At 36.0% G+C, this 13,353-nt stretch overlaps 1 protein-coding gene across 17 annotated transcripts in view; it reads right to left on the bottom strand.

The window, feature by feature from the left end:
- Window positions 1–13,353, bottom strand: part of APC (APC regulator of WNT signaling pathway) — a gene marked incomplete at its 5' end in the record, with an annotated part of 138,502 nt that overhangs the window by 68,220 nt on the left and 56,929 nt on the right. For all 17 annotated transcript variants that reach the window (XM_079702112.1, XM_079702121.1, XM_079702114.1 and 14 more), the window contains 2 exons: window positions 3,603–3,804; window positions 10,789–10,873. In XM_079702112.1, coding sequence (XP_079558238.1) covers window positions 3,603–3,804; window positions 10,789–10,873 — 287 coding nt within the window. The remainder of the gene's footprint in view (window positions 1–3,602; window positions 3,805–10,788; window positions 10,874–13,353) is intronic.

The raw sequence follows: 13,353 nt of genomic DNA, 5'->3' as shown, positions 1-13,353 counted from the left end.
AGAGAAAGACAAATACTGTATGCTGACACATATATATGGAATTTAAGAAAAAAAAATGTCATGAAGAACATAGGGGTAAGACAGGAATAAAGACACAGACCTACTAGAGAATGGACTTGAGGATATGGGGAGGGGGAAAAAAAAAACAACACAAGATCAATGTTGTTTGTGCATGGAGGACCCATCTCAGCTTCACTGGAGAGGGAGCAAATGTGATAGGGAATGTGCAAATGCAGGCTTCAACAGTATATATAAGGTTTTATTTACTTTTAAAACAGATCTAAAGCACATTTGGAGAAATACTGACATCTCTTAAAATCAGGTGTCAAAGGCCTGTTTACTTGTTACACTTTTCTGTGGAGTTAGAAGTATTTCATGATGATTTTTTTTAGTACTATTGTTGTCAATGTTTTTCAGTTTTATTGAGGTATAACTGACAAAACTGTAAGATACTTAGAGTGAAAAAAAAGGAACATGGGATAACTATATTTAGAGGGACATGCCCCACAATAAATATACTCATACGAAAAAAAAAAATTTTTTTTACATACCTAGGATTTTAAGAAATGGTACATCACTACGGTTATAATTTGATTTCTGTTAGTATGAGTAAGGTTAAGTATTTTTTCAAGTTTAAAATCCATTTGTATTTCCGTTTCTGTGACTTTTTCTTACTTATTTATAGGATCTCTTCTATATTAAGAATGATAGCACTTTGTCAGTTATAAATATTTTTTCTCAGTTTACACTTGTTTTTTCACTGTTTTTGCCATGTAGAAAATTTTAATTTTCCCGTAGTCAGATCTGAGGATATTTTTTATTATGGCTTCTGGGGTTTGCTCTTACACAGAATTGTTCCCCACTCTGACACTGTTACTTTAAAATTCTATTTGATTATATTTTCTTGAAGAATATGTATGCATGTGAGGATGTGGAAGGTTCTATTCTTGCTAAAATTCCCTTTCCTTTACTGAGAAGCAATTTAAAAAATAAGAAATAAGCCTTCACTTTTGATGTGGCAACCTCAGTAGTGAGGGAATCCATGGGAAGGAAGCCAGGCACCGGTTATGATGTAACAACCTGGGGTGGGGGAGATGTGCTGACCAATGAGAAGCTGTCCCCTCCCTTCCATTTTTGACAAAAGAACCAGGAGAAAGCAATGTAAAAATCTTGAATCTCTTTCACAGGCTGGATACTAAAACTGACATAAAAATGAGATCTGATTCTATTTTTCAATGTTCCCTGCTGAGTACCTGTAGGACCTACCAGGACTAAGGTGGGGAAATAGGGATACATGGAGATGCTATTTCCTCTGATTACTCTCCAATAAATAGGCTTATTTAAATAAGATCTGGGTGCTAAAAGTGCTTAAATGGATAGGCTAATGTTAGTGATGGTTGTGGAGTGAGGAAAATGTTAAGGAGAAGGAGGGACAAGTTGTTACTCTCAAGTTTAAGATCAAACTGTGGCAAAATGCTCTGGGGAAGCAAAAGTTACCAAGTCTTGAGCCAGCATGATAACAAGTGGTTGACTGAGAGTAGTTGATCTTGTAACTCACACAACAGTGCTTAAGACTCAAAACTGAAACAAAATCCAGACCCAGAAGCTGGTGGGTCTCTATGGTTTGTTTACTGTACTAAAGGCTTATTTAGTGACTGTCAAGAGTCTTCTTTAAAATGTAAATCTCATGTCTTCTTAGTCCTCTAGCTAATTCAGGATCATCTAGAAGAGCATGGCACATGTATTATGCACTTAAATATTGTTAAATGTATTAATGGCTAATGTGACAATAGCTGCCTATTGAGTGTATCAGACATAGTGCTAAGTACTTTTTTAAAAATCGAATTTTATCCTCACAACATCTTTTAAGGTAGTTATTCTTATGCTCATTTTACAGACTGGAAAACTGAAGTTCAAAAAGGTTATGGACCTGGGTTTGAGTCCTGGCTTGACTACTTTCTAACACTTATCTCAATTATCTTGGGCAATACAGAAAACAAGAAAAAAAGAAACACAGAGATAGTTGATCTATGACTTAAGGGATGTCTAGAAAGAAAGAATAGAAAAACAGAGGGAGAAAAATCATCAAAGAAATAACAGAATTTTCGAAAGCTAAAGAAAATAAATTTCCAGAGCAAAAGGGCACAGCGAGTATACAGCATGATGAATCAAAAAAACACATATACCAAGGCATTCTGAAAGTTTCAAAAGAAGAAAAATGGTTCCCTGAAAAGGAATGTGAATCAGACCGATACCAAATTTCTCATCAGTGACATTGATTATGAAGAAGGAAAATAAGTTTGAGCCTAGACCTATCTAAACTATCAGGTGTGAGAGCAAAAGAAAGATTTTGTCACATAAACAAGAACTAAATTTACCCCCAAACACAGTGAAAACCAAGAGGACACAAGATGTATCAGAACTACACACACATATACTCTCCCCCCTCTCTCTCTGCTAATAAAATTAGACTTTTATCTACATGAAGCAAAGTAAGTTCCTAGGAAAGTCAGTATGCTCACATTCCTCTTAACAGAGCTCAAAGGGGACAAAGAGATGGAAGATTGTAGACCCTAGTTATTAGCTTCTTATTTTTCAGGATAGTGTTTCCTAGACTCTCAGAAACAGTCACGGTTCAGGGTATGAAATAGAGACTCATGTAAACTCAGGAGAGTAAAGAAAGCTTAACAATATTTCTGGTCCAGATGATTATCCCTATTTTTAGAGATGGACAAACCTGAAACCAGAGGGAAAGTAGTAAAAGGTCTTTTGCCTCTCAGTGAGATATGCTAGGCATTTTCCATATATTAATATTCATTTTTCATAACTCCACAAGGTAGAATCATATCCCTATTTTACAGAAGGGAATGACACAAAAATTTAATAACCTGACCAAGGTTCCAGAGGTAATATGTAACATTTATACATTTGAATATTTCTTGAAAGTCTAATAGAACTTTTAGTAATATAATACGGTATTAATCACACATAAAGGAATTTATAAGTTTTTAGAAGGTACAAAACACTTGAAAAAGTTCCTAATAACGATATATATTCTGATACTTGTAGTGAGATGATTTTAACTTCAAGAAGAAAAGAATTAATACGCTAGCTCTGAGAAACCAGAACTTATTCTATGTCAAGTAACATTTTTTAGACTCGGAAACTGATAAATTAAAAAATGTTTCATTTGTGGCCACTTGTAATAGGCCTTTAATAATGGAAACAGTCATCTTATACTGGATCTAGTAGTTATTTAATTCATTTCAAAAGATAACCAGAAATTCAATTAAAAATCAGTTACATATTTTAGCCAGATATAACTATTGTGATCATGTGTATTAATGTACACAGCATGTGAGTATTTAAGTGACAAAGTAGAAGTTCAGAATCCCAAGAAATTGCCTCCATTACATTTTTTCGATTTAAGGTAAGTACAATCAATAACATAGTTTTTGAGATAATAAACGCAAAATGCTCTCTAAGTCTTTGTGATCATCCACCATACACGCTTCATAATTCCTATCTTGTATCATTAAAAATGACAAAATACTAGCAAAAATTGGAGCATAAAAGTTTACTATTTAATGAAGAAAAGTTACCTCTCTTTTTCAAGTTCTTCTAAATAACCGGTATTTTCTCTGCTTCCATTTACAAACCCTCTTCTCGGAAATGAACCCATAGGAACAGGACTGCACTCTCCTGAACGACTAGATACAGATCCTTCTCGGCTTCCGTAAGAACGGAGGGACATTTTTGACCGTAGTTTCACTCCAGGGAAATTACTGCTATCTAAGTTAAGTTCTAAATAAAATACAGACAAGTTTTTATAAAACAATTGCATTAAGTGGTCTAAAATATTGCTAATGCAATTATATTATCTTTTTATGTTTTAACATCTTTATTGGAGTATAATTGCTTTACAATGGTATGTCGGTTTCTGCTTCATAACAAAGTGAATCAGCTATACATATACACATATCCCCATATCTCCTCCCTCTTGCGTCTCCCTCCCACCCTCGCTATCCCACACCTCTAGGTGGTAACAAAGCACCGAGCTGATCTCCCTGTGTTATGCGGCTGCTTCCCACAAGCTATCTATTTTACATTTGGTAGTGTATATATGTCCATGCCACTCTCTCACTTTGTCCCAGATTACCCTTCCCCCTCCCCATATCCTCAAGTCCATTCTCTAGTAGGTCTATATCTTTATTCCTGGCTTGCCCCTAAGTTCTTCAGAACTTTTTTTTTTAATTCCATATATGTATGTTAGCATACAGTATTTTTTTAACATCTTTGTTGGAGTATAATTGCTTTACAATGGTGTGTTAGTTTCTGCTTTATAACAAAGTGAATCAGTTGTACATATAGTGAATCAGTTATACATACACATATGTTCCCATATCTCTTCCCTCTTGCATCTCCCTCCCTCCCACCCTCCATATCCCACCCCTCTAGGTGGTCACAAACCACCTAGCTGATCTCCCTGTGCTTTGCGGCTGCTTCACACTAGCTATCTATTTTACCTTTGGTAGTGTATATATATGTCCATGCCACTCTCTCACTTTGTCACAGCTTACCCTTCCCCCTCCCCATATCCTCAAGTCCATTCTCTATTAGGTCTGTGTCTTTATTCCCGTCTTACTCCTAGGTTTTTCATGATCTTTTTTTCCCCTTAGATTCCATATATATGTGTTAGTATATGGTATTTGTTTTTCTCTTTCTGACTTACTTCACTCTGTATGACAGACTCTAGGTCCATCCACCTCACTACAAACATCTCAATTTTGTTTCTTTTTATGGCTGAGTAATATTCCATTGTATATATGTGCCACATCTTCTTTATCCATTCATCCGATGATGGACACTTAGGTTGCTTCCATATCCTGGCTATTGTAAATAGAACTGCAGTGCACATCTTGGTACATGACTCTTTTTGAATTACGGTTTTCTCAGGGTATATGCACAGTAGTGGAATTGCTGAGTCATATGGTAGTTCTATTTTTAGGTTTTTAAGGAACCTCCATATTGTTTTCCATAGTGACTGCATCAATTTACATTCCCACCAACAGTACAAGAGTGTTCCCTTTTCTCCACAGCCTCTCCAGCATTTATTGTTTGTAGATTTTTTGATGATGGCCATTCTGACCGGCGTGAGATGAGATCGCATTGTAGTTTTGATTTGCATTTCTCTAATGATTAATGATGTTGAGCATTCTTTCACGTGTTTGTTGGCAATATGTATATCTTCTTTGGAGAAATGTCTATTTAGGTCTTCTGCCCATTTTTGGATTGGGTTGTTTGTTTTTTGATATTGAGCTGCATGTGCTGCTGGTAAATCTTGGAGATTAATACTTTGTCAGTTGCTTCATTTGCAAATATTTTCTCCCACTCTGAGGGTTGTCTTTTCATCTTGTTTATGCTTTCCTTCGCTGTGCAAAAGCTTTGAAGTTTCATTAGGTCCCATTTGTTTATTTTTGTTTTTATTTCCATTTCTCTAGGAGGTGGGTCAAAAAGGATCTTGCTGTGATTTATGTCATAGAGGATTCTGCCTATGTTTTCCTCTAAGAGTTTGATAGTGTCTGGCCTTACATTTAGGTCTTTAATCCATTTTGAGTTTATTTTTGTGTATGGTGTTAGGGAGTGTTCTAATTTCATACTTTTACATGTACCTGTCCAGTTTTCCCAGCACCACTTATTGAAGAGGCTGTCTTTTCTCCACTGTATATTCTTGCCTCCTTTATCAAAGATAAGGTGACCATATGTCCGTGGGTTTAACTCTGGGCTTTCTATCCTTTTCCATTGATCTATATTTCTGTTTTTGTGCCAGAACCATACCATCTTGATTACTGTAGCTTTGTAGTATAGTCTGAAGTCAGGGAAACAGATTCCTCCAGCTCTGTTTTTCTTTCTCAAGATTGCTTTGGCATTTGGGGGTCTTTTGTGTTTCCATAGACATTGTGAAATTTTTTGTTCTAGTTCTGTGAAAAATGCCAGTGGTAGTTTGATAGGGATTGCACTGAATCTGTAGATTGCTGTGGGTAGTATACTCATTTTCACAATGTTGATTATTCCAATCCAAGAACATGGTATATCTCTCCATCTGTTTGTATCATCTTTAATTTCTTTCATCAGTGTCTTATAATTTTCTGCATACAGGTCTTTTGTCTCCTTAGGTAGGTTTATTCGTAGCTATTTTATTCTTTTTGTTGCAGTGGTAAATGGGAGTGTTTTCTTAATTTCACTTTCAGATTTTTCATCATTAGTGTATAGGAATGCACGAGATTTCTGTCCATTAATTTTGTATCCTGCTATTTTACCAAAATTCATTGATTAGCTCTAGTAGTTTTCTGGTAGCATCTTTAGGATTCTCTATGTATAGTATCATGTCATCTGCAAATAGTGACAGCTTTACTTCTTCTTTTCTGATTTGGATTCCTTTTATTTCTTTTTCTTCTCTGACTGCTGTGGCCAAAACTTTCAAAACTATGTTGAATAATAGTGGTGAGAGTGGGCAACCTTGTCTTGTTCCTGATCTTAGTGGAAATGGTTTCAGTTTCTCACCACTGAGAACGATGTTGGCTGTGGGTTTGTTATATATGGCCTTTATTATGTTGAGGTAAGTTCCCTTTATGCCTACTTTCTGGAGGGTTTTTATCATAAGTGGGTGTTAAATTTTGTCGAAAGCTTTCTCTGCATCTATTGAGATGATATGGTTTTTCTCCTTCAATTTGTTAATATGGTGTATCACACTGATTGATTTGCATATATTGAAGAATCCTTTCATTCCTGAGATAAACACCACTTTATCATGGTGTATGATCCTTTTAATAGGCTGCTGGATTCTGTTTGCTAGTATTTTGTTGAGGATTTTTGCATCTATGTTCATCAGTGATACTGGCCTGTAGTTTTGCTTCTTTGTGACATCTTTGTCTGGTTTTGGTATCAGGGTGATGGTGGCCTCATAGAATGTGTTTGGGAGTGTTCCTCCATCTGCTATATTTTGGAAGAGTTTGAGAAGGATGGGTGTTAGCTCTTCTCTAAATGTTTGATAGAATTCGCCTGTGAAGCCATCTGGTCCTGGGCTTTTGTTTGTTGGAAGATTTTTAATCACCGTTTGAATTTCAGTGCTTGTGACTTGTTCTGTTCATATTTTCTATTTCTTCCTGGTTCAGTCTTGGAAGGTTGTGCATTTCTAAGAATCTGTCCATTTCTTCCAGGATGTCCATTTTATAGGCATGTAGTTGCTTGTCGTAATCTCTCATGATCCTTTGTATTTCTGCAGGGTCAGTTGTTACTTCTCCTTTTTCATTTCTAATTCTATTGATTTGAGTCTTCTCCCTTTTTTTCTTGATGAGTCTGGCTAATGGTTTATCAATTTTGTTTATCTTCTCAAAGAACCAGCTTTTAGTTTTATTGATCTTTGTTACCGTTTCCTTCTTTTCCTTTTCATTTATTTCTGATCTGATCTTTATGATTTCTTTCCTTCTGCTAACTTTGGGGTTTTTTTGTTCTTCTTTTTCTAATTGCTTTAGGTGTAAGGTTAGGTTGTTTATTTGAGATGTTTCTTGTTTCTTAAGGTAGGATTGTATTGCTATAAACTTCCCTCTTAGAACTGCTTTTGCTGCATCCCATAGCTTTGGGGACATCATGTTTTCATTGTCATTTGTTTCTAGGTATTTTCTGATTTCCTCTTTGATTTCTTCAGTGATCTCTTGGTTATTCAGTAGTTTATTGTTTAGCTTCCATGTGTTTGAATTTTTTACAGATTTTTTCCTGTAATTGATATCTAGTCTCATAGCGTTGTGGTCGGAAAAGATACTTGATACGAGTTCAATTTTCTTAAATTTACCAAGGCTTGATTTGTGACCCAAGGTATGATCTATCCTGGAGAATGTTCCATGAGCACTTGAGAAGAAAGTGTATTCTGTTGTTTTGGGATGGAATGTCCTATAAATATCAATGAAGTCCATCTTGTTTAATGTGTCATTTAAAGCTTGTGCTTCCTTATTTATTTTCATTTTGGATGATCTGTGCATTGGTGAAAGTGGGGTGTTAAAGTCCCCTACTATGATTGTGTTACTGTCGATTTCCTCTTTTATGGCTGTCAGTATTTGCCTTATGTATTGAGGTGCTCCTATGTTGGGTGCATAAGTATTTACAATTGTTATATCTTCTTCTTGGATTGATCCCTTGATCATTATGTAGTGTCCTTCTTTGTCTCTTGTAATAAATAGTCTTTGTTTTAAACTCTATTTTATCTGATATGAGAATTGCTACTCCAGCTTTGTTTTGATTTCCATTTGCATGGAATATCTTTTTCCATCCCCTCACTTTCAGTCTGTATGTGTCCCTAGGTCTGAAGTGGGTCTCTTGTAGACAGCATATATATGGGTCTTGTTTTTGTATCCATTCAGCCAGTCTGTGTCTTTTGGTTGGAGCATTTAATCCATTTACATTTAAGGTAATTATCAATATGTATGTTCCTATTACCATTTTCTTAATTGTTTTGGGTTTGTTATTGTAGGTCTTTTCCTTCTCTTGTGTTTCCTACCTAGAGAAGTTCCTTTAGCATTTGTTGTAAAGCTGCTTTGGTGGTGAATTCTCTTAGCTTTTGCTTATCATAGAGGTTTTAATTTCTCTGTTGAATCTGAATGAGATCCTTGCTGGGTAGAGTAATCTTGGTTGTAGGTTTTTCCCTTTCATCACTTTAAATATGTCCTGCCACTCCCTTCTGGCTTGCAGAGTTTCTGATGAAAGATCAGCTGTTGACCTTATGGGGATTCCCTTGTATGTTATTTGTTTCTTTTCCCTTCCTGCTTTTAATATTTTTTCTTTGTCTTTAATTTCTGATAGTTTGATTAATATGTGTCTTCGCGTGTTTCTCCTTGGATTTATCCTGTATGGGACTCTCTGTGCTTCCTGGACTTGATTAACTATTTCCTTTCCCATATTAGGGAAGTTTTCAACTATAATCTCTTCAAATATTTTCTCAGTCCCTTTCTTTTTCTCTTCTTCTTCTGGGACCCCTATAATTCAAATGTTGGTGTGTTTAATGTTATCCCAGAGGTCTCTGAGACTGTCCTCAATTCTTTTCTTTCTTTTTTCTTTATTCTGCTCTGCAGTAGTTATTTCCACTATTTTATCTTCCAGGTCACTTATCCGTTCTTCTGCCTCAATTATTCTGCTATTGATTCCTTCTAGAGAATTTTTAATTTCATTTTTTGTGTTGTTCATCACTGTTTGTTTGCTCTTTAGTTCTTCTAGGTCCTTGTTAAACGTTTCTTATATTTTCTCCATTCTATTTCCAAGATTTTGGATCATATTTACTATCGTTATTCTGAATTCTTTTTCAGGTAGACTGCCTATTTCCTCTTCATTTGTTAGGTCTGGTAGGTTTTTGCCTTGCTCCTTCATCTGCTGTGTATTTCTCTGTCTTCTCATTTTGCTTAACTTACTGTGTTTGGGGTCTCCTTTTTGTAGGCTGCAGGTTCGTAGTTCCTGTTGTTTTTGGTGTCTGCCCCCAGTGGCTAAGGTTGGTTCAATGGGTTGTGTAGGCTTCCTGGTGGAGGGGACTAGTGCCTGTGTTCTGGTGGATGAGGCTGGATCTTGTCTTTCCAGTGGGCAGGTCCACGTCTGGTGGTGTGTTTTGGGGTGTCTGTGGCCTTATTATGATTTTAGGCAGTTTCTCTGCTAATGGGTCAGGTTGTGTTCCTGTCTTGCTAGTTGTTTGGTATAGGATGTCCAGCACTGTAGCTTGCTGGTCACTGAGTGGAGCTGGGTCTTGGCGTTGAGATGGAGATCTCTGGGAGATTTTTGCCGTTTGATATTATGTGGAGCTGGGAGGTCTTTTGTGGACCAATGTCCTGAACTTAGCTCTCCCACCTCAGAGGCACAGCCCTGACGCTTGGTTGGAGCACCTAGAGCCTGTAACCCACACAGCTGGTCACATAGAAATCCACGGGTCAGTGAGGACAGATGAAACTTGAGGCTGGTTTCAACTCACACTTGAACTCCAGAGATAACTTGTCATGTAAACTCAGCCCCCGCAGAGAAAACTTTACACACAGCACAGTGAGCCACCCCACGACTCCCTCCTCGGCAGTGCCCGGCGCTTCTATCTTTTAAAAATGAAATATTTGGTTCATGTTTTAGCGCTCTGATTTTAAGCCATTTTATAATATAATTGAAAATACATTATATATATTACATAAAGCCTGTAGGAGTACTAAATTATGGCAGTTATTGAGCAGCAAATTTATATAGGAAACAGGAGAAATCCTTAGCACAAATGCTGATACTCAGAGAAATTCACTGACTCCTGGTTCTATAAGAGAAACAGTCCCACGAAAAATCAGGCCATATGTATATGAAGATAAAGCACTTCTATCCTGGACGGAACAAAGAAGGTCACTGACTCCTTCAAATGAAGCAATGGACCCAGTCTGTGGCATACAGCTTATTAAAGGCCTATTTAGTGACTAGCAGAATAGCAATGAGTTTTAGAAAGAGCTGAAAATTATCAAGGAAGGAATCTAAAATAGTTTATTTAAAGCCAAGAAAACCCAATACCAACATTCTAATCAAGAGAAGCTGTACTTGGATATATACACCTAAAGCTGACAACTGGAGCTTAAAAAAATTACTTCAAAACACTTTTAAAAAGTCTACCTTTGATATATGTATATGTATAGCTGATTCACTTTGTTATAAAGCAGAAACTAACACACCATTGTAAAGCAAGTATACTCCAATAAAGATGTTAAAAAAATAAATTAAAAAATCTACCTTTGAGACGCTCTAATAAATCAATCTGTCCAGACGAAGCCATAGCTTCATCTTCAATACTTCCTTGTAGTTGTTTAAGTACTTCCTGTAAAAAAGAACACAATATATTAACATGACAAAATTCTAAGTAATTTTTTTAATAACATCAACTTTATTTTTTAAATTTAAAAAAAAAATTTTGGCTGCATTGGGTCTTCGTTGCTGCGTGTGGGCTTCTCATTGCGGTGGCTTCTCTTGTTGCAGAGACAGGCTCTAGGCACGCTGGCTCAGTAGTTGTGACGTGCGGGCTCAGTAGTTGTGGCTCGTGGGCTCTAGAGCACAGGCTCAGTAGTTGTGGCTCACAGGCTTAGTTGCTCAATGGCATGTGGGATCTTCCTGGACCAGAGATCGAACCCGTGTCCCCTGCATTGGCAGGCAGATTCTTAACTACTGTGCCACCAGGGAAGTCCCCTAAATAACTTTTTGAAGACATGCTTCTAAGTTTCTTGGCATTTAGGTCTGCTCGGGGAACAAAGTTATTTCAGATCTATCTGAAAATGTATCATAAATTGTAAAGTACTCTACATATATTACCCATTATTAATTATGAAAAATAAATTATAGCCCAACAACAGTGATATTTTGTGATAATGGTGATTATGGGTAGTCTCCATGCAATATATTATATATATAGTTAAGATATATTATCTGTAACTTCTGAAATAATATAGCAAAGTGGATCATTCTCATCTTTCAGACAGATCAACTGAGACTCAAAGACTTGCTTGAGGCACAAAAGCTAGTTATGTGTTTAAAATCCATGTCTCTTAAGCTTATACCAACATGGCCATGAAAAACACCAGATTAACACAGTATGCTGTTTTATTTAACACCCCAATAAACAGCAAGCCTTTATATACTACATTTATGTACATTCTACTAGTACACTGATTTATAATCAGCAGATAGTTAAGTGACTGTATGCTCATTGTCTCCTGACTTTTGATCCATTATTTCCTTTCCCATCTAAATCCTTCTCTTGATAAATTTTTGTCAAAGAAGGTTGGGAACTTTCATCTTCTACTAGTTTTTCTATAATTTATATACATTTACATTTATATATTCTGAGGCATCCCATTCTAGTTCACAGCAAAATCTTTTGTTGGCCAACTAGGTTTCCAAATGCAAAACAGTGTATTTGAACATTTACAGTCTTATAGCTATGGGCAGTGTTCCTCTATATGAAAAATGATCCATAAATAAATTGAAAAGGAAATCTGTCAAAAAGTGAGTAAATGTAGCAAAGACAACCTCACTGGTTTACCTTGACAGTGACATTATAAGCATTAAGAAAAGAATCCCTATGTTAACAACAAGAAATAGCCTGTGACCTTAAGATCTGACCTTCAAATAATAGACCATGTTGGAGGTTAAAAGGCTTAGATAAGTAGACGTGGGAACATGGAGGTGACTGATATTCACGTTCAGAAATTATGTCAGAGTGTATCACAACTGTGGGATAGGAAATAAATTTGCACATGGATGCCTTTCTCGAACGAATGTAGATTACTCTAAAACATTTAGTATAAACATTAGGACACCATCTCTTCCATAAAGTTTGAGATTACCACTGTAGGCTACCTGCAGTGTTTAGAATCCCAATTCTCCTTCCATCCACTGCTGCTTGTAGTCTTTCAATGATCCTTTAATCTTATCCCTATTTCTTATAATCCCCAGTCTCACAATTCAACAACTGCCTTTCTCAAATAACTTCCAATTATATGTCTAATTCTAACCTCACTTTCAAATTTCAGACTCACTTTCTCAGTATGACTGATAGATGCTTTACATCCAGTGCATCTGGATGATATGCACTGCATATGTAAATGTCCGAACTATCATTTTGTGCCACTAAAACCTGTTCTTCACCTTGTGTTCCTTCAGTTAAGTGGCAGTAGCCTTCTTTTGTACCTCCAGGCTCAAATCCTCAGCATCCCTTCCTTCATCTTCCCAATCAGTTATCAAATTCTGTATTCTAGCTCTATTATCTCTCTTATAGCCATCTCTTTTCTATTCTTACTGTCACTATCCTGGTTATTAACCTCAAAACTACTAAAATGAACTCCTAAATGGTCCTACCTTGCACAGAACTATCAGAGTAAGCCTTTTAAAACACAGCTCTGATCAGGTCTCTCTTTATACAAGATTATTCTCCAAAGCCTATCATCAAGAGTTAACGGTGGTATTCTATGGAAGTTAGAATTGCAAGCAATTTTTTTTGCTTGTTTTTGGTTTCCTAATTTTAAAACAACAGGTATTACAAAAAAATATTGTTTTTAGAAAAGGTACAAGTTCAAAAACAACAAGAAAAAGAAATCCTTGGCATCTCATAGGACATATACCTAATTTTTTAAAACTAATGGCACATTAACAGTTTTTAAAAAACATGTTAAAAAATAATAAAGAAAAATTAAAATAACACCAACAATAGAAATTAAAAGGCTATGTAAACCTGCATGTCCAACAATAAAGGATTAAATAAATTTATGGCATTAGTCATACAATGGAATATTATAGAACTATGAA

Source organism: Hyperoodon ampullatus, assembly GCF_949752795.1.
Source record: "Hyperoodon ampullatus genome assembly, chromosome: 4".
NCBI classification, from domain to species: Eukaryota; Metazoa; Chordata; class Mammalia; order Artiodactyla; family Ziphiidae; genus Hyperoodon; species Hyperoodon ampullatus.
The sequence above is the reverse complement of the archived record's forward strand: the minus strand, read 5'-3'. Positions and strand labels throughout refer to the sequence as shown.